The 18404-nt window shown below is 42.5% G+C and overlaps 1 protein-coding gene across 5 annotated transcripts in view; it reads right to left on the minus strand.

Moving 5' to 3' along the window:
- The window catches only part of vir (VIR_N domain-containing protein), a 338801-nt gene that overhangs the window by 2506 nt on the left and 317891 nt on the right, over positions 1-18404 (minus strand). For all 5 annotated transcript variants that reach the window (XM_065439604.1, XM_065439605.1, XM_065439603.1 and 2 more), the window contains 2 exons: positions 18096-18258; positions 4737-4816 (listed from right to left, as the gene is read on the minus strand). In XM_065439604.1, the coding sequence (XP_065295676.1) occupies positions 4792-4816; positions 18096-18258 (188 nt within the window). In that variant the 3' untranslated portion in view covers positions 4737-4791. The remainder of the gene's footprint in view (positions 1-4736; positions 4817-18095; positions 18259-18404) is intronic.

An 18404-nucleotide genomic window follows, 5' to 3' on the forward strand; every position in this document is an offset into this window, starting at 1 on the left:
ATAACAGACACTCTTAAGCTTACGTCTTCTTGCGGAATAGATGACATCACGACTAAATTTCTAAAAAATAATAGTGAGTATTCCTCTGTCATCTTAGAGAGCATTTTTTTTTCACAGTCGTACCTGTCTTCATCCTTGCCTCATGACTGGAAAACAGCAAAGATTATTCCGATCCAAAAATTTGTTTAAACTCAGGATCCTTTTAACTACAGGCCCGTATCGATTCTCTCAGTACCATGCAAAATAATGGAGCACATTATATTCTCTAACCTTGTCAACTTCCTTGAAGAAAATAATTTTTTCTCCAACAGTCAACATGGCTTTTGCAAATTCTTTTCTTGTGACACTCAGCTGGTAACTGTCACTAATGACTTACATGTATATCTTGATAGCAATTTTTTGACTGCATATTTTTGGATTTTTCGAAAGCTCTTGACAAGGTCAAACATGTATTGCTACTACACAAACTAAGCGCACTCAACATTGACCTGGGAGTACGTAGCTGGATCCAATTGTTCCCTTCGTCTCGTTCCCAATTTGATGACTCCACATCTAACGCGGCTTGTTAGATATGGAGCTGTTTCCTGCGATTACTTCGAGTTCCCCAAACCACTTCGAAACGCAGCACAGCTAATTGAGGAATGCAGAAGCAGGAAAAGCACATTCCAGAGGAGCGCCCAGGCAAACAAGTTGAAGGCCTCGGACAATGGAGCATGAGCAGCCCTCCCCTTCCCCTCGTTAGAAGTGCATTGCCAGTCTGCGAGGCAAGACCGCAGAGAGCCGCCAGGTGTGACACCGCGACACCGGCGCCTACCATTGGCTGAAAGTGGCGTCATCGGAGCGGACTCTCCTATTGGTCAAACATGACGTGACTTACAGTGCTCGAAGGGTTTATAAGAAGCCTTCCAGAGAGACCGGGACATACCCTGATTCCCTGATTCACCTCTCTCGAACTTCTTGCCGCGGGCCGCAGCGTCCGAGTTGCTGCCGGCCCGTAATGACTGTACGACTGCTACTGGACGCTCACCTCCTTGTAAATAATGTAAAATAAACCCTCCCAAGTTTTGGTTTTCATCCCGAAGTCCGTCCTTCAACCCCTACAGGCTCCAGTTGAATCTGGTATTCCACAAGGGTCTGTCCTTGGTCCTCTTTTATTTTTAATATATATTAACAATTTACCTGATAACATTTCCTCACAAATTTGTTTATTCACTGATGACTGTGTTATATATATGGAAAAATAACTAATGCCTCTGGTATAACTACCCTCCAATCTGATTTAAATAACATATCTAATTGGTGACTCACTTGGTGCATGGAACTTAACATTAATAAATGCAAATCTATGCGGATTTCTCATTCTAACACAACTTGACTGCCCCCTTCAATCTGCTACATGCTACCGTTATCTTCGCATTCACATAACTAGCGATCTTGGAAGCAGCATGTACAATATCTAATATCTAAAGCTAACCGCTCCTTAGGATACTTGAGAAATTTTTCGCTTGCGCCTGTTTTATTAAAATGGCTGTTGTATACAACATACGGTCGTCCCCTAATTAGAATATACCTCATCCATTTGGGATCCTCATCAGATCACATTAATTAATGAAATCAAATCAGTGCAAGATCGCTCTGTTCGTTTCATCTTAGCTAACTACCATCACACTGCTAGTGTTACATTGATAAAGAGTACCCTTCAAATCCCATTATTATCTCTTCGCAGAAAGGAATCACGCATTTCCCTTTTTCATAAAATCTACTACCACAACGCACCTCTTCGGCCTCTTTGGATCCACCCTGTGCCTTATTATTTGGCTCGTCGTGATCACGTACATAGAGTTAACGTACCTGCCCGTCATAACAGCGTCACATGCTCACAATCATTCCTTGCTAGGACTTCAATCGACTGGAATATTCTACCTACATCATTAGTAAGCATCAGTGACTCCACTCTTTTTAAGAATGCACTAATCAACATAATATATGGTGGCAAATGGCATAATTACGTACTTATTTGTGAACATTGTCTGCTGGGTAAAGTGTACTCTTTCTGTATTTTCATATTATATAAGTCTCTTCTTTGGTTGTTATGAATACATTACTAGATTTTTTCATAACTCTTTTGTTCCCTCCACTCTTAATTCCTAGAACTAATCCTGTATTTTTTACTCTTGGAATGTATTCTCGCCCCTCCCTTCTGCAATGCACAACTACACAAATAAATAAATAAACAAACCCTGAAGCAATTCTGACAATTTTGTACAAATATAGAGTCGTTAAGGTAAGTCTTTCTGATCATTAACTGAACATCTAAGTGCTCCGCGTAAAGCATGTAATTTAAGGTTTTAAAAATGTACATTGCTACCAATCGCAGCATGCCACTCAGCTAAGTTTTCAGTCGCCCCTGACCAGGTGACGCCAGGTGACCACATGATGCCAGTAGGGCGAGCTATCCGATTGGCTGTCCAGGGTGCGTCATCAAAAATTTTTCCAACTTTATGGCAAACAAATGTTGTTCATAATAGTGGAATGTTACTTCATTTGTTTCTATAAAAAAGAATTTACTGAAAGAGAATGCACAAGGACAATATCACTGCACTCAAGACTTTCGGTATACAGCAAACACTGTCTGCTTGAGTTACAATGTGCTCCACGTTGACGAGAGCTCCTCGGTCATTGTTGGTCTCAACGTTTGTTTTTGCAAGAACCATGGTTTGCCCTTGTTACATTGTGGGCTGCAAACGCAGCGATTGGCAATATGTCAAGCTGCGACATTGTGTCCCTCTGCAAGGCAGCAGACGAGCAGACGTTGCAGCGCATCGGACTGTCAGTATCCCACTGGCACCAAGATTTGCACGTTTCTGGCTGTCACATTACTACCATAATAGTGTTTCGCTTGACAGGTATTTGAGTAAACGCAAGCACAAGCGGACTGGGCTTGAGTTTTTTCATGGTGCAGCCACCTGGTGGCACAGAGCTCAACCAAACACAGAACTAACAGATTAGTAACGATGTGTATTTTACTTTGCTCCTGGTGTAAACTTTTGACAGGGGCATAATCATGACAACATTGCTTTTCTAAATGTTTAAAATGTTTTACACTTGGCTTGAGCAATATTAGCTCTTTGTTTGGCTGGTTAAGCTCTGTGTCACCAGATGGCTGGAGCGTGTAGACCGATTAGGCCGCTCACATATGTCTACGCTAAAGCTCCTTCATCACAGCAATAGTAGCATGGAGGGCCTTTAGTTTGTGCCCCTCCACCCATCCATCACAACAGACAGCTTGCCTGCAGTTACCGGAATACCGGACACACTCGGCAATGCGACAGAATGCTCGCAACGCATGCTGCTTTGATAGCTCGCACTTGTGAGTGACTGCCAGGCGGCTGGCGGAGAGGTTGGAGAAGCTTCATGCACTGACTTCCAGACAACTGGAAGTCCCATCACGATACAGAGCCAGTGAAGGCAGAACTTAGTCCCGAGCACTCGGCGAACGAGTTGAGGAGAAAAAACACAGCTATGGAGTAGGGCAACTTGTAATTGTCCGTAGCTCTCTTAATATATGACGTTTCACACAAATTGTGGTACGAATGATTTGCTGTAGCTGTACGCTACTGTCACAAAAGTGCACGTAATCAAAGCACACACAGCATATCACCCAAGCCAGCAAAGAAGACGTCGGCCCCGCGAAAGCTTCGAGAAAAGAAGAGAGTGCATACGCCACAGACAACCGGCACAATCAATGGGGACTAACTAGAAGCTTCGACAAGATACTCAAAGAGAGAGGAGAGAGAGAGAGGTTGCATGCTGAAACACCCTCTCAGAACTCGACACACGGCAAGCATAGCAATAGGGGAGGGGGACAGCCTGAGCATGCGCCAACGGATGAGTCACCACTTTCCTTGAAGATTTCTGTGGCCGCGGCCAAAAACGCAAGAAATGTCTAGAAAATGCCCAGGCTTTCTTCATGCTATGGGAGCACGACTCTATCAGAAAATTCGAGAAATGCCTGCAGAGGCAATAAAACCGCAGTGCTGGAATCAGAGGGAAGCAGACCGCGCCAGTGAAGAGATGTGATGCGTACACCAACTGTCTGCAGAAGAAGAGCGGATACCTAGCAAGCTGCCCGATGACTTTCTCGAGCATCTGCATTTCCGGAAAAAGTTCCTTCTTCGAGGATTGCCTCGAGCTACTCCGAGGACGTCTGGCTCAAGGTCAACGCGGGTGAATACGAATGGACACCTGGTGCTCCTATTCATTCTGTACCATTTGTGTTGAACTCTTAGTGCTTGTCGTTAATTATTTTCCTGAGTTTTAATATAATACCCACCTGAATTGCATTGTCATGTGCCAAAGTGAGCATGTGTGAGTGTAACTGCCTTATTTAAAGAATATATTTTGTTGAGTTTTGACGACTATGGGCTCTGACTCTGTCTTTGGACCACAACCGGCGTTCGCTGGTGTACCAAAAGGCCTCTTATCAATTGTCTGTGCTTTCGTGGGGTTATTTTTGGAAGATGATAAGTCATTGTTCACAAAGTGCGTGACACCTACGCGCCTGCAAAATTTGTCCTAACCGTTTCAGGAACCCTTTAAGGTAAAATTAATTTTACTATGTCTTAGTCCTCAAAATCTAGATCTAGTGCCCATTTCCAGAGCACGACTAGTCTACCATTGCATAAAGCTACTGAGATTGAGAACTGTCCACAACTATCACAGTGTATTACACTTACCATCAAGACAAGCAAATGTGAGATATGATAGACGAAGTATGATGAATTTAAAACGTCACTTGAGAGAATCCCAGGAGGCTCTAAAAGAACAAAAGAAAGAAAAGAAAGGAAACATATGAACAGTTTGAACTTTGCTGGATTGCTTTTCACATGTCATGTCCCAGCATACAGCTGCTGACACTGCAAATGTGAAAGAGATTTAGTAAATTAATTTTGTGAAATAAGCAGTCAAGTACTGTCCCCCAATATTTAAGAAGATTCCTCCCGATAGTGCAACGTAAGAACTTAACAGAAACACCAGCCCTGCCCCACATAATCCAGGGCTCCTGAGACTTTAGACAGGCAGGTTGTCGCACAAAGAAATTATCATGAACGTCGTCATTTCTACAGAGATTCAACAAAGCTTGCCACGGTGTTCTAAACCAAAGATATGTACACCTGGAAACAAAACTGTACAAGCTTTTGCAATGTCAAAACAATAATATATAGAACAGTACCCCTATTTGTTACCAATAGAAAAAGAAAAGTGCATAGAGTTGCATAAATGAATGATGTTAAAGGAGAACTGAAGGTAAACATAGTCAAACTGAAGTGATAGGTTAGCCTCGAAAATGTCCAAAGAGCCACTTTTACCAAGAGTAAAGCATCTGTGACAAAATGAGGTAAGCATAGGTCGGACAGGACTGGTGCCACCACTGTGTGGCATCTCATGTTTCGTTTGTGGCTGGTAAATAGCATTATTTGCGCAATGAAATGCGACACAACATACATGGACAATACATTTTGTTGTACTGTTAGTATGAATCCAATGCAACTCACATGGCTCTCCATATTGTTAGCAAATAGTAGTCAACCATTAATAAACATGATTACATTGCATTTCAACATAAGCAACAATGCTGGCTGGCTAATTTTATGAGACTTTTCCATATGAAATCACTTTACACACCAGTCTGTCATTACTATTTATGCAGGAAGGTGATTCCCTCAGTGTTTGGCCTTCTGACTTGAGCAAGGTATCCAGTGCCTGCCTGAGCCCAAGCTCATATCACCAGTGCACTGTAGTATTCTTGTGTAGGCAAGGTGTGCATGACACAATCTGTGATTATTTGCAGCTCTCAAAGATTAAGTTGCGTCCTGCTTAAGACAAAATGCCGATATCTTCAGGACCATAATTAGTAGCCTTTACTAACTTAATTGCTTTGTGGTGATGAGCTCACACGAGACTCAACCAGTAAGCAACGACAAAGAACAGATATTGCGCTCCTCTACTCTGCAGTGTACAAGGAAGACGGCTGCAGGTTTTGTAGAATCTCTGACATGGTGCAGAGAACGTTGCTGAGCCAGACTGCCAGCAAATGCAACCTTATTACCACAGAATACACCACAGCATGACAGTCATGGCGCACAGGCAGAGGAGTGGTCAAGTTGCATAGCCATTGCATCAAGATAGCGAAGCTCAAGATGTAACGGGAGCAAAGGTTCCATGCTCAACCAGTACTGCAGCCACAGCAAGGAAGCACTTAGCATTTCAGAGCCTATAAGATAAAAGGGTGCCTGGAGGGTGATTACAGGCCTATTAGGGTGTGTCCAACGAAGTGTGCTCGCACATGACACAACCCGAAGGGCGGGGGGAGGTAAGAGTGGTTTGCAGGATAAAAAAGCATGGTTTACGGTAGAAGAGCTTCCATGTGCTAGCCATATTCATGATATTCCCTACAGTGCGGCTCTTGCTCGAGAATGAGCTTGGCAAATAGTTATCAACATATGCAAGCTGGGAATGATGTGTGGGAAGGCATCTTGATCCCTCACAGCCTTTAGTGCTTTAAGACACACGATAATTTTGATGATACGATTACAGTTGGTACAAGCTTCAGTATCCTGCAAATTCCTTACCAATTCCCAAGCTGAAGAGCACTGTGTAATTACAAATTCTCAAAAGCTTGGGTGCTCTGAATGATGTTTTGTGCCACTAAGCATGTGAATTTGTAGCAGCGACCGCCTGCAACACTATCACATTCCAGGTGGCAGTTGTGCTGAGGAGGCAATCTGGATCCCTTTGCTACTGCTAAAGTGCTCCATATAACTAAGTTGTGGCATCACTCATCTATTCGCTGCCAGCCCGGCAGTTTGGCATGCCATTTGTATTGATTCACTCTCTCCACCTTTTAATATGTCAGCCTACATCGACGCCTAAATCACTATCTCTGCAATATGTATCCTGCAAGCAAGTTGCCAGGAAAACTTTCATGTTGTTGATGCCAGTTTAGGACCTGCATCAGGCCAACCTAGTGGAAGCACACAAATCTGTTCAAAGCCGCGCTAGTGGATTAATTTCCTTATATTATTTTTACTATTCTAGCATAACTAAAGCAAAGATAATCCCCCTAGTCATGCAGAAAAAAAGTGCGCCTGTGCCTCTACTACAAGTTTTATCATTCACCTCTTGCATGCTTGAATATCATAGCTGCTCATTGCCTTTCACTCAGTAACAATAATTCTAAAGCTGTATACTCGCCACCTCTACGCACTACTATGCATGCTAAATCTTTTTTCGTTCGAACAGCAAACGAACGAAATAATCTACCCACCGATGCACACATTATTTAAATTCTAGCTATCTCAAGTCATTCATCGAAGACCTCATGTACCTTACGTAAGATACCCATCCTTCATGTAATACCCTGCACGAGGGGAACTTGAGGTACTAAACGGTACTAAAAAGCTTTACTAAAAGGAATTTGAGGTATTAATTACATAAATAAAATAACTACTTCAGGTAAGTTCTAGAGTTAACTGAAGCCTATTCTTACAATGACGATCAGTGCAGTAACGACTAACACCAATGTGCAGCAGCCAAAATGCTGCATGCTGGGGACTTTTCTCTAAGGCTGTGCAGAACGCCTGCAGGCACCTTGTTGCTTTTGCGAAAGCAAAATCTGATCGATTTTCATTGCGTTACAAAACATTGCACATAGGTACTAAATGCTACATATTTGCTGAGACATCACAGACCGTCAAAGAAACAGCAAGAACTTGCCCTGCCATCCCGCGTAATATTCTGTCTTTTTCAGTAATTTTCACGAATATACGCAGCTTTCCAACAAAGCGTGAACATGTATCAAACCTTATGTCACCATCCGCCAGTAACTTACTGATACTGTACTAACAGAAACGTAGCTTACAAAAGAAATCAGTGACGCAGAAGTCCTGGCCAAGCTTCCCAACTCGACGTTCATTGATGCTATCGGAGAGACATACGTGGCAGAGGTGTTCTGACTGACGTGAACCAACAATTGCCGTGCACACGAGTTAACATTGACAGCCACTTGGAAACACTGTGGTTAAAATGTCAATGTTCCCCACAAACAGTACTGTTGGGTGTTTGTTACAGACTCCTTCACCATCAACTGGACTTTCCTAATCTCTTAAACAACATATTAAATGAAATTACTTCAAAGCACCCCAATGCTATTATTCTCCTTTTTGGGGACCTTAATTTTCCCGGCACTAACTGGTACAATGGCACTGCTTTACTAACAAGTCAGACTGAGGCGAGCGACTTTATAGAAGTGTGTTTAAATTACAACTTAACACAGCTAGTACTGGAGCCAAACCGTGGGTCGGTGACCTCTGCCAATATTTTACATCTTATACTAACCAATCATCCTGGAAGCTTAACATCCCTTACATACCTCCTTGAGATTAGTGATCACAAAGTTATTCATGGTGCTTTCACTTTCGCTCCCCCACCACGTGACATGCACGAGAAGACAATTTGTTTATATGACAAAGGTAACTATGAGGCTATAAATACTGAATTAAACGCATTCTTTTCTACCTTTGCAGATGAATTTCATAACCATTCCATTTATGATAACTGGCTGTTGTTTAAACACAAAATATGTGACCTAAAGAACCAATTTATTCCCAGGATAACCATTTGATCTATTCGACAAAAACCATGGTTTATGAGATCCTTAAAACGACTAGAAAATTTTTTAAAAATGCCTCTATCGCCATGTTAAAGTTAAGGCAAGCTCAGTTGCGAGAGAGAAATATTACGCTGCTTAAACTGCATACTTAATTGGAATTTGCGATGCCAAGCGAATTTTTTTTCACTATGACCTGCCAAACATTTTTACTTACTAATCCAAGAAAATTCTGCCAGGTGATAAACAACAAAGACACACGCATCAATACTCGTACTAACGAGCTGGGTGAATCGGTGACAGATTTAACCTACGCTAATATGTTCCAGAATGTGTTTTCTTCAGTCTTCAGTAGTGAAATGGAGACGCTTCCTCCTCCGCCAACCACAAATATAAATGCAACATGTCAGCCATCACATTCACAGTACGTGGGCTATTATCTGTGATAGAAAATATTAAGTTGTCTTCATCATCTGGCATCGATGACATTAATTCTAAACTACTAAAAACACACGGAAACACATTTCTGCAGAGTTTCTCTATTTATTGTTTTCACAGTCGCTTTCCACAGGCACCATGCCAGACGAGTGAAAGATGGGCAAGGTTACACCAGTCTACAAATCGGGCAACAAAAATTCTCCCCTAAATTACCGCCCCATATCACTGACAAGTGTCCCCTGCAAGATCATGGAGCATGTAATCTACTCTCACATTATAAACTTTCTAGAGGCTAACAACTTCTTTCATCCTTCGCAGAATGGGTTTCGTAGGGGTCGTTCTTGTGAGACCCAGCTTGCACTATTTCTTCATGACGTTCATGCTAATCTTGACAGTAACATACAAACAGATGCCATGTTTTTGGATTACGCGAAAGCATTCGACAAAATATCTCATCAACGCTTATTACTAAAACTTTCTCGTTTGCATTTGCATCCTGATATCCTAAAATGGCTTGAGCAATTTTTAACTAACCGCTCACAGTATCTCATTTAATAACCACTCTTCAAACATTGCACTCGTCACATCAGGCGTACCACAGGGGTCCGTCTTTGGCCCCCTTCTTTTATTAATTTACATTAACGACTTACCCTTGCACGTGCCCTGCCATATTTGTTATGTTTGCCGATGAATGCGTTATTTACCGTGCAGTCAATACCATCACTGACCAAACAGCTCTTCAATCTGACCTTAACTGGGTACAAGAGTGGTGTGATCTTTGGCTGATGACACTCAACTCTAATAAATGCAAACTTGTCTCGTATACCCGTCGTCATCACCCATTTCACTTTCCTTATTGAATTGGTGACGTCACCGTGGTACAGTCAAACCCCGTTACAACGAACACCACATTAACGAACATTTCAGATTAACGAACTTTTATGAAATCCCGTGCCGACTGCTTATAGTTTCAATGTAAAAATATTTCATTACTACGAACTTCAGAATAACGAACATTTCAGAATAATGATCGTTATTTAATTTCCGTGTCATCTTAACAACACCTCAGTACTACGAACTCATATCCCGAAATGCGAGGATTCTTAGATTTCAGTGTATCCGTCACGGCAGTCGGAGCTCTAAGCTAGCAGACGACGCAGCGCGAAGAGCGGGCCGCTTGCAACTTGCTTCCCGCAAAAACCTGAGATGGCGCGGAAGGAGAAAGATGCGGGCGGAGACTTTTTTTTCCTTTTCCGTTGTGGAGGCAACGACGCACCAGGTTTTGTGAGTGGAGAGGCGGGGAGCATGGGCTCGTAAAACCTGAGACGGTGCGGCAGAAGAAAAAAAAAAGTAGTAATTAACGCTGAAGTGGGCCTTTTTTTTTTCCTGTTGCGGAGGTGACGACGCATCACGTTTTTTTTGCTTGTTTTCTCAGTTGTTCGCGTGCTGTCACCCGTATCAGGCCTGTCCATCTTGTTTTTCTTCTGGTTATATTATTGTGTTAGAAGTGCGTGCCGGCGTTCGCGTTGCCATGAGCTCAACAACTCTAACCACGGCGAAGAAGCGAAAGCAGTTTTCTTTGAGCGAGAGAGTAGAGATTCTTCGCGAGATAGATGACGGGAAGAAACAATCCGTCGTGGCTAAAGAACGTGGAGTGGCGCGGTCGACGATCGCCACGATTCTCAAAGATAAGGAGAAAATCTTTAAGCACCAGCAAGAATCTTGCTGCACGTTACGGCAGCACCCGAAGACCGCGACGAGTCCGTGTCGGCCACAGATGCGTTGGACTGCTTGTGAAAACTCCGCATATTTATAGCCAAAAGCGGCACAGCGACCGAAGGCGTGCATAAGAATGCGGACGGTCTGGAATCGTTCGTGCTGCAGAGTCTGTGCTGCACCCGTCAGAAGACGATCACGGACTATTTCAAATAAATGTGCCTTGTCTGACGATCACGTGTGCATTGTGTGAGAAACGAGTTCAAGGAGGTACCGTTTCAAAGGTAGGACGCTTGCGTTACTGAAATGCTATTGTTATAGCTAATTTTTGGGCTTTCACTATAACGACCTTTCAGAATAACGAACATTTTCCCGCGGTCCCCTGAAGTTCGTTGTACCGAGATTTCACTGTATTAGTAGAATCCTACAAATACTTAGGTATCCTCTCGGCTAATGATCTAACCTGGAATGCGCATGTTACTAATGTTATTTCATCGGCTAACAAAACCCTTGGGATTTCTAAGATGTCACCTTCGCCTCGCTCCACTGCATGCTGTTAGGATCGGCCTGCAGCTATTTCAGCCTGCTGCAGGTGCGTCGATCGATCCGGGTGGTGGTGCCCTTCAGAGAACCAGCGAGGACAGCGCTAAGCAACCGTAAACTTCCTTTGGAGAGCTGCGGACTACGGCAGCTTGCCGGCTGGGTTCGGGCGTGACCACCTGACTACGGGGACGCAAGACAATGGATACCAAGACGACTGCGCTGCAAAGGTTGTCAGCCCTCGAAGAGAGCACTGAAACCTGTGCGGCATGTGTGTGTGTAAAACCCCAACCCCCTTCTCTCAAAGGCGGCCACGAGGACTTTCTACGATGACGTCAAACGATGACGTCGAACGGAGTGTTTTATAAGCAGTGGTTGTCGGCTGCTGAGGTGCGCTCGTCGTCGTGCTCTGTGCTCGAAATGTACTCGTGAGCTGTGTGCTCATAAGCTGTGTGCTCGAAGCTGTGTGCTGTATGTTCATCTTGCGGGCTCCATTTGGGAGTCACGCATAGACTGTGTAAATGTATCTCTTGTTCAAAATGTTAATATGTAAATAAACCCTGTTCACCTAGTTCCTCCCAAGTTCCTCTCTACGACCTTCAACCCTTACAAATGGTGGCAGTGGCAAGATCGTCCGACAACTCTAATAATGTAAAACTGTTAGCCTATAGATCATTGGTAAGAACGAAACTCGAATACACATCTGCCATCAGGGATTCGCATCAAGCATATCTGGCCAATGCCCTCAAGGCAGTTCAAAATCGCGCCACCAGGTATATTCATTCTACATACTCTTACAGCGTCAGCATATCATCTTTAAAAAAAGAATCTTCCTTATCGCTTCTACCCTTTCGTCACCGCATCGCCACCCCATCCCTCTTCCACAGGTTCTACCATTTGACGCTTAATCGACCACCATGCATTGTTTCCCCAACACGCCGGTCACGACGCATTGGCCATCCCCAGCAGGTAGAACAACCACATTCACGCACAAATACGTTTTCAGCCTCATTTTTCTACCGAGTATTTAAAGACTGGAATGGCCTTCCTTATCAAATCGCTGCCATCACCTGCTCTTCACAATTTGTTCCAAGATGTAACAACTTCTTTATTTACAGAATTGAATGCATTATAACACTTGTTTGTATATGTTGTATCATCACCCCTTATGTAATGCCCCTACTACTGAAGGAAATAAAATGAAAGAAAAAAAGAAAATGAAAATGAGAATGAAGGGTATCATGGCCTAAGGTCATGCATACAAGTTCAACTGGCAATCAGCTGCAGATCTGCTTTTTAGCTGCTTCTGTGCCCTGGATGAGTTGCATTCATCTGCGCATTTCTTGTAAAAACAGGCAAGGATGAGCTTAGCTCGACGATGCTCTTGATTTTCTTGCACTGCCATAGACGAGTTAATTTTGCACGAGTGTTCTGCTCTAATTCTGGTAGACGGCAGCATACATTATGCAGGGTAGTGCAAGCAGGAGTGTTTATTATGGCGCAGAAAGTAAGAATTGCACTGGAAATGGAGTATTAAAAACAGCAATGCTGGCAGCTGTAGCAAGTTTTGTTGGCTTCGTCACAGAAATGAAAAGCCAACTTAGACAATGAATAGAAAGTTATTTAAAATAATGCATCTGAGTGCCTGATGTAACGATCGGTCAGCGAGGGTAGTGACCTTCTAGCCTCGTCTACTCCCACTATGATGAATTGCTTGTAAAGCTGACAATGTGTTCCCCACGGATAGACTACCGGCGCCAGGAAGGCGAGACACGTTTCGTGGACTGAGTACTCTTAGATCGTTCACTGTCACTTTCACCGACCAATGGGAGCAAGAAAACTCCTAGAAAAGGGTGTTCTAAGGCATTTTCCTCACAGACCCTGGTAACCACCATGGTCGTTTGATGAACACGCCAGCTAACAGCAGGGTCATCTCAGGAACCAAGATGCCCTAGCTTGAGTCAAGCATGACAACCCCTGTCTACGAAGCCCCCCTCCTTTCTGTGTGTTCAGTTAACAAAGGTGCGGGAGTGAGTATGTGAACCCTTGCCCTCAATGCGGGTCCTTCGACAACTTTGGACGCTCCAATTGGACAAATTTTGGACGGCAGTTTCCCTGGCCTAGGGATCTAAGGAGGACATAGGGGGTTTTCAGCAGCCATTTGCGGCTCCTCGATGCGCTTCACTTCGGTCACGTTACACTGATGAGATGTAACGTTACAGTTTTCATGTAGATATTGTAAATTTTTGATTTATTTATCACTTTACCCACAGCGCCACAAATGGCATTAGAATGGGGGGGATATAGTACAATAAAGGGGAAAAAAATACAGGTGAATTGTCATGTGCATAAAACATTGCGATAACACACACACATGAAAACAAACACTGCAAGAATAAACCATAGGAATAGAAAGCAATAATTTTAGCATAAACATACATCACATGGCCTAGTAATTATACAGTAATTACAGGGCCCAGAATACATTCTTTGTATTCGATAGAATTCATTTTCGCATTCATTACAGTGCCCACGTAAATGCATTACTGCAGCAACAAGAAAAAGTTATCATTTCCGGTGGTGGTGGTAACTTCTCGTGGTAGTTGGTTCCAATCCAAAGTTGTCCCAGGAAAAAATGGCATATTAAATCTTACAGTTTTGCACCTTATCTCTTTAATTTTGCTGACATGGCCTCGTCGTAAAGAAACATAATCATGAGGGACTAAGTACGTTTTGCACCGCATACTTGTTTAAGAACGAAAAATGTCTTGGCATTTTCATATGTTTACCTAATGAAATCCAGCCAAGGTTCTCCTTAGCATGCATTACACTGAAGTATCTTCTGTAATTTCTGAAAACATATAGAACTACTAAATTTTGCACTCTTTCTATTCTCTGAATGTCATTTTTGAGCCAGCGATCCCACACAGTACAGGTGTATTCAAATGTGGACCTAATATATGATGTGAACAATAGCTATTTAATTTCTGAAGGAAACCGCTTGGTATTTAGACACAGGAAGCCTAATGTCCAGCATGCTTTGGCTCTAAGGTGGTGCCATGATAAGTAGGGGCTAAAGATGATGCTAAGGTATCTGCACTCACACACGGGAATTAGCTCAGTAGTGAATTCACTTAACCAGTGAATCAAGAGAATTCATAGTCAAAAATTGGCAATTAAGACATTAAAGAACCTAAAAATGTGCCTTGTTCTCATGTTGTCTACAAGAAAAAATGAATACTCGTACATACATCCAGAGCCATCAAAAGCTGGCAATCTGAAACGGGCAGCACTCTACTGTGCAAAAAACAGGGGCACTGAAAACTCCACAAAAGTTGCCTATTTCCTTCTCTTCTTTCTTTCTCACATATTATCTGGGTCTAAGAATCAGGTGTACGCAAGCACGTAATAGCAGCTCTCAAATAGAATCTTGAGTACAGCCAAAACCTGCTACAACAAAGTATTTAGGTTCCCTGTCCAGATTCCAATAGACTCCAATGGGTCAAAAATCCCTCCACAGCGAATAATTTTTTAACTCTTCCAGATCAACGAAATTTTTGCGAACACAAGTCACTTGATCTAAATACGAAGGTTAAAATGTAGTTGCAACAAATCCCTGATCCAGTCTCTTAAAGTGTAATGTATTGGCTGACCGCTTAAGCCATAGTGGCTCATCATACGATCACATTTTGTTCCGTGTACTGCTTCAATTTGTGGTGTCAAAGTTAAAGCAGCACGCGTAAATCAACGATAACAATTACCAATTCAACAGATCCTTAACAATTATTTACGCTTAACAACAAATCATTACCAATTACAATTATATAATACAGATGGCAGAAGAATTCTAGTCTGAATTATACAGCTCAGCAAAGTACCCAGACCCAAGTAATCCCACTTAGATGTAGCTGCAATGAACAAATTAAAGTTCCATGTGTAACTAGGAATGAGGTTAGAAAGGCTCTGCGAGATATGTCCAGGTAAACAGTGGCAGGAAATAATCAAACATTGAAGTTGATCTGATCAAAGATGGCGGGGATAATGTACTCAAAATGCTTGCGACCTTTTATTTGCAATGCCTCAAATGTTCCAGAGACTGGGGAGAATTTCCCGCATACAATTAATATTTAAGAATGGAGATGTTAAAGAAATGAATATTTACCGACCCATGAACTTGCTTTCGGCATTTTACAAAATGTCCAGTAAAGTAATTTTCAATATTATCAGGGCAACATTTCAACCAACTTCGATATAACCAACTTCAATTTAAACAACTTCAATATAACGAAATTCTTGATATACCAATGTATTTAACTTTTTATAACTTCTTCTCCATAGAACAAAATGTATTTAGAACGTTAATTTAACGAAGTGTGTTTGTATGCGATTTCAATATAAGGAAATTTTGCTTCCGCTGCAAAGGAAAGCCGAGACAAGAAATCTGGATGCAGATTGTCAAATGGTTGAATTACAAACAGCTGCTCGCAAACGCACCTCAGACAACAGTGATCAATAAAGTGGAGTGGCATCATGTTCCGTATAAAGTCCAAGTGCGATAAGATCCTATTGCAGCCAGTGCACTTTGTGAGTGAAAGCATGCGAGGTTTAGACAAGAAAGATGGTGGCTTCTCGAGTGCCGCTTTCCGCATGAGCAAAGGGAAAGAGGGGAAGTGGAGCAAGCGAGCTCGCTGTAGCGCGATCAAGCACACGCGATGGGCAAGGGGCAATAAGTTGGTGTGCCTCGCGATTTCTGGCATGCATCTTGGCCGTGGCTGCACATGGCTGTAAGCGCGGCAGAGCGCATCTGCATCCGCACACCCTGCTTTAAACGTAATTTGCCGCATGTGCAAAGAATGGGCATATCATCGAGACGGTGTATCATTGTGTAAGCTGTCTTACCACGCATTTAGTATTGGAGGTTGTGTAATCTCGAGTTTCAGCTACCCATTGGAGCGAGAGGTAGACTAAGTATTCGCTCCCCGCTGCCGCGCGGTGCTTTCATGATAGCGTCATATCAGTGCGGGTAACGCTATCAGCCGCGGGGACGGAGTGCACGCGAAAGCATGGCTGGTTTGCCTAATTCGTACTTCCAATAAGATATTGTCAATGTGGCATGAAACATTATAATTTGTTGCCAATTCCCAAATTCATCAAAATGAATTGTTTTCTCACTGAAATCTGCTTTTTTCGGTTGCCTGATAATTCAGAAAATTCTGCAGCCTTTTTCTGTGCAAGAAAAATCGATTGGCAACTATACAGTTAAAGCTCGATCTAACAAATCCCAATTTTATGAAGTTCACGATTTAACGAATAAATTTACATTCCCCAGCAGGTATCCATAGGGTTCAGTGTTATCAACAACCCAATTTAACGAAACAAACTTGGCCAAACTCGATTTAACTAAGTTTTTCGTGAACTAAATGAGTAAAAAAATCGTTAATTTCTTTCTCATTTTGACACAGGTTTTTCTTCGAGTGTGCGCTCTAAAGCTATCGCATTAAAACATCTAGGCGCCATAGTCACAACCCTAGCTTTATTTTGACGAGGCTGCACGCCACGTCCATGCATGGAACAGGCGACTCAACACCGCCTCGGTGGGGGCAGTGGTGGTTGCTTTCATTATTTCATGGTTTATGCGACAGATGGCTGAATTAGTGGCAAATACAATGCCGCAATAGCCTTTGCGTGTTGCAACGTTACAATTTCTGACTTCGAAGAGCCGAAAAATTCCTTTCTCGATTTTACGACCTTCCCAATTTAATGAAATAATTTGAGTGTGGTCATCACTTTGTTAAATCGAGTCTCAACTCTACTTATTAGCATAAAAGGACGAATTTCAATACAACATTTCAATATAACGAAGCAAATTGCCAATTTTACCTACTTTGTTATATCGAGGTTTAACTGTATTTAGAGATCCACAGTTATAATGCTTAACACAAAAAGCAGAAAGATACCGATCTATGAAATCAATGCTATTTTAAACATGTCACAAATGATAGGTTTGCAAAGATAGACTCATTGCATGCATGCCACTATACCGTACACACTCACTGTATAAGGAGTCCAAGCCAATACTTGCCAAGGTGTAGTTTGTTTAACTATTTTTTTCTAATTGCTAAAGTAATTAGCACACAAAGATTATGTTGGTGGTGGGAGAGGACAGATGACTGTACACCGTATAGGCTTCATAACCATATACTACACCATTTCTTTCTTCTTTTTCTTCCTTCGTTTATTTTTCTTTTAAAGCTTGGCTAATGTACAATGATGCAAAATCCATAGTATAGGGAGTTGAAGTAAATCTCTTTGGCCTAATTCTACCCACTAGGCCCAATGAGTGGAGAGTGCTCCTGTCATCTCTTGAATGAGGGAGCAGCATGCAAATGCGATGAGGTAGTGTGCAGTGGGGTTCAGAGGGGACGCATGTGATGTGCAGAGGCACATAGGGAAAGGCGGTGCTGTAAGGCAGGCATGCAATGAAGCAGATGAAAGAAGTGTCCAGGCTGCAGGCAACTGCGGTGGGTCACAAATGTGTGTCCGAAGCGAACATTTTCAGCCATCACAGTTCAACGATTGTTCACTGTGACCAGAAACTGTGTTCAAAAGTATTTAAGCTGTAGCCATGCAACGTTGTTAAATTAAAGGCAATATATATTAAAACCCACACTGAAAGGAACAGAAATGGTCTATCACCATAAATGACAAAAGGAAGCAGAAGCACACAACTAACCTTCCAAAAGATTGTGATTCAGAAGGTCCTGCTGTCAGTGGAACCACATTTGATGACATTAGCATAACTTTTGGAACTGCACTTGCGACTCGACTTTCACTCCACGTTGGTATTGCCCGTGGCACCATGGAACCACTACGGGCAGTTCCCATTCCAAAGGAGGCTGAAAAAATTTTAACAATTTAAGAGCAATTCAATAAAACTGATAATGCATGATTTATTGCTACACCACTTTTGCTATTTTGTCAATGAGAAAGTGTTTTGTGCTGCCCAGCTCTTTACTGTCCAGGAATTTTAGACATTTCCCCT

Source organism: Dermacentor albipictus, chromosome 1, assembly GCF_038994185.2.
Source record: "Dermacentor albipictus isolate Rhodes 1998 colony chromosome 1, USDA_Dalb.pri_finalv2, whole genome shotgun sequence".
Lineage (NCBI taxonomy): Eukaryota > Metazoa > Arthropoda > Arachnida > Ixodida > Ixodidae > Dermacentor > Dermacentor albipictus.